Source organism: Eptatretus burgeri, chromosome 4, assembly GCF_056783735.1.
Source record: "Eptatretus burgeri isolate ZD-2024b chromosome 4, Ebu_testis_v1, whole genome shotgun sequence".
Lineage (NCBI taxonomy): Eukaryota > Metazoa > Chordata > Myxini > Myxiniformes > Myxinidae > Eptatretus > Eptatretus burgeri.
Genome location: NC_140964.1, coordinates 9152549 through 9155048, shown reverse-complemented (window position 1 = coordinate 9155048; position 2500 = coordinate 9152549). Strand labels below are relative to the sequence as shown.

General features: G+C 48.8%; 1 protein-coding gene across 1 annotated transcript in view; it reads right to left on the bottom strand.

Moving 5' to 3' along the window:
- The window catches only part of LOC147027443 (uncharacterized), a 123837-nt gene that overhangs the window by 100005 nt on the left and 21332 nt on the right, over positions 1–2500 (bottom strand). Inside the window, exon 3 of the mRNA XM_085876861.1 lies at positions 1686–1815. Coding sequence (XP_085732987.1) covers positions 1686–1815 — 130 coding nt within the window. The remainder of the gene's footprint in view (positions 1–1685; positions 1816–2500) is intronic.

Here is a 2500-nt window from a genome sequence, read left to right as displayed (position 1 = left end):
GCGCCGCTCTCAGTGCAGTGACGCTGCTCTCAGTGCCCGGCAAGGTCTTTGCTCAGACAATTCTTGATAGGGTTCGCCACCATCTGCTTGAGCACCAGCGTCCAGAGAAGTCAGGCTTTATACCAAAGAGGTCAACGATTGACCGTATGCTTGCTCTTCGGGTCCTCACCGAATGCAGACGAGAGTTTCGGCAGGGGCTGCTTGCAGTCTATGTTGATCTCTGAAAAGCGTTTGATTCAGTGAATCGGGATGCCCTCTGGAGGATTCTTGGTCTTCGTGGGGTGCCACCAAAGCTGATCGATCTGATGTCTGAACTATACTCTGGTACGGAGAGTGCTGTGAGATGTGGTGGAACCATCTCTGACATATTTCCAGTTGTTACTGGAGTTTATCAGGGGTGTGTACTGGCCCCCACACTTTTCAGCACTTGTATGGACTGGATTCTCAGGAGGATGTCGGAGAGATCAAGCAGCAGTGCATCGTTTGGGAATGTCAAGATCACTGACCTTGATTTTGCAGATGATGTAGTCATCTTTGCGGAGACTTTAGATATCCTTTTGGGGACCCTCGAGGTGCTGAATGAGGAGTTGGGGTCCCTGGGATTATAGGTTTCCTGGCTCAAACCTAAGATCCAGGCTTTCAATGACATTTAGGATGCTGCTGTCCTGTCTGTGCCTGTTTGTGATGAGGATGTTGAGGTCGTGGAGAGATTCCCTTTCCTTGTCAGCGATATTCATGTTTCTGCTGGCTGTGAGTCAGGGGTCAATAGACGTCTGGGTCAGGCCTGGGGAGTCATTGATTCACTGGATAATGGGTTGTGGCGCTGCCAGTTCCTGTGCGGGAGGAAAAAGTCCGAGTCTTCAGGTCCTTGGTGCTTCCAGTCTTGCTCTATGGATGTGAGACTTGGACTCTGACCAAGGATCTGAGAGGGAGACTTAATTTCTTTGGTACCAGATCTCTTCGGAGAATCCTTGCCTATGGCTGGTTGGACGTTGTGTCCAACGAGCGGTTGCTGAGAGAGACTCAAATGAGAATTGTTACCTGCATAGTCCGTGAGCGTCAGCTGCGGCTATATGGACATGTGACTCGTTTTCCTGATGCTGAACCTGCGCACCAGATTCTCTCAGCGAGGGAGTCTCATGAGTGGAGGAGGCCAATGGGCAGACCACGTGCCTCCTGGTTACAGCTGGTTGATCGGCATCTGAAGGCGATGGGGATGGGCCAGGCATCTGCCTGGGGGATGACCAGAAGAACGCCCCTGGAGTACCAGCGGAAAGTGGACACAGCGACGCGCTGCTCTGGCGCATGCTCACACACCTGACCTGGCGTGACTCTACCATCAAAGACAGGTCCGTGGTCTGTGTTTTCCATTGCCTCTTTTCTGGTCATGCACCCTCTTATCTTTCCGTGCTTTGTCCCATCCCCTGACAACTTTCTGCAAAACACATGTGGTCCAACATCAACCCCCTTCATCGTTATCTGCCTCCCTTGTTTGTCCATCTCCGTCTATTTTCTCCCTCCACACTGCCGTTGGTATTTCCCCCTTCTCCTACTGCTGGTCCTTTTGTTATGGTGTGTCCTGGTCCGTTCTGTTCTTGCTCTTCTACAAGCCTTGACGACTTAAACAAAAAACAATACAGGAATGTACGTACGTCAATCAGCAACAAAGAAGCCACGACACTTACCTGTTGCATCCTCACCAACACTGCTGGTGTCCAGACATTCATCTCTGCTGAGGGAAAGTTGAGTCTTGAATAATGCTTCCAAACTCTCCAACGCAGGCGTCCTCGAACAATCGCCCTCAAAATGCACATTCTGAGGTGAGTGGAGAAGATTTCACAACAACATGTTACACAAGAACATTTTGCGATCTGTTTAGATGTGGTTTTCGTTTGTTTGAGGTGTATTGTGCTTCAAATTAATCACAAGGTACAAGATGATGGAAACCACGAAGCCACGAACATGATAAACATGGTTTAATTTTGGTTCTCCTTCATGGCACGGACACACTGATGCAGTGTTTTGTTTGGAATGTTTTCTTTCATTAATCTTCAACACCTTGTCCCATTCATTGGCTGCACACACAGAGAGGAACACAGGCTGAGTGAATCACGTGGTGTGGGCATGTTGGTCTGATGTGAGGAACATGAGGTGTGCAGTGCTGACTGGTTGGTACAATGGCCTGACTTAAATTTGGGGGTTGTGGGGGTGGTGGGGAGATTTCTTTCCACCCCCTCATAAAACCACAAGCTCGACAAGAAGGCTGATTAACAAAACAAAACCGAAATTTCCCATTTACTGCTTGTTGGGGTCCAATTAAAGGCTTGTAAGACCAAAATAGTTACACCTTACTATAGACTCAGTGAATAAAAACTGTCCCCATCAGGATGGAGGAAACCCAGCGGGACCTTCAAGGGATTGCAGAGAGAACCTGTTCTTCTTCAATCACCGATATGTGTTTAAATGGTTTTGTCTCTTTCCCAAGGGTCAAATCCCAAGA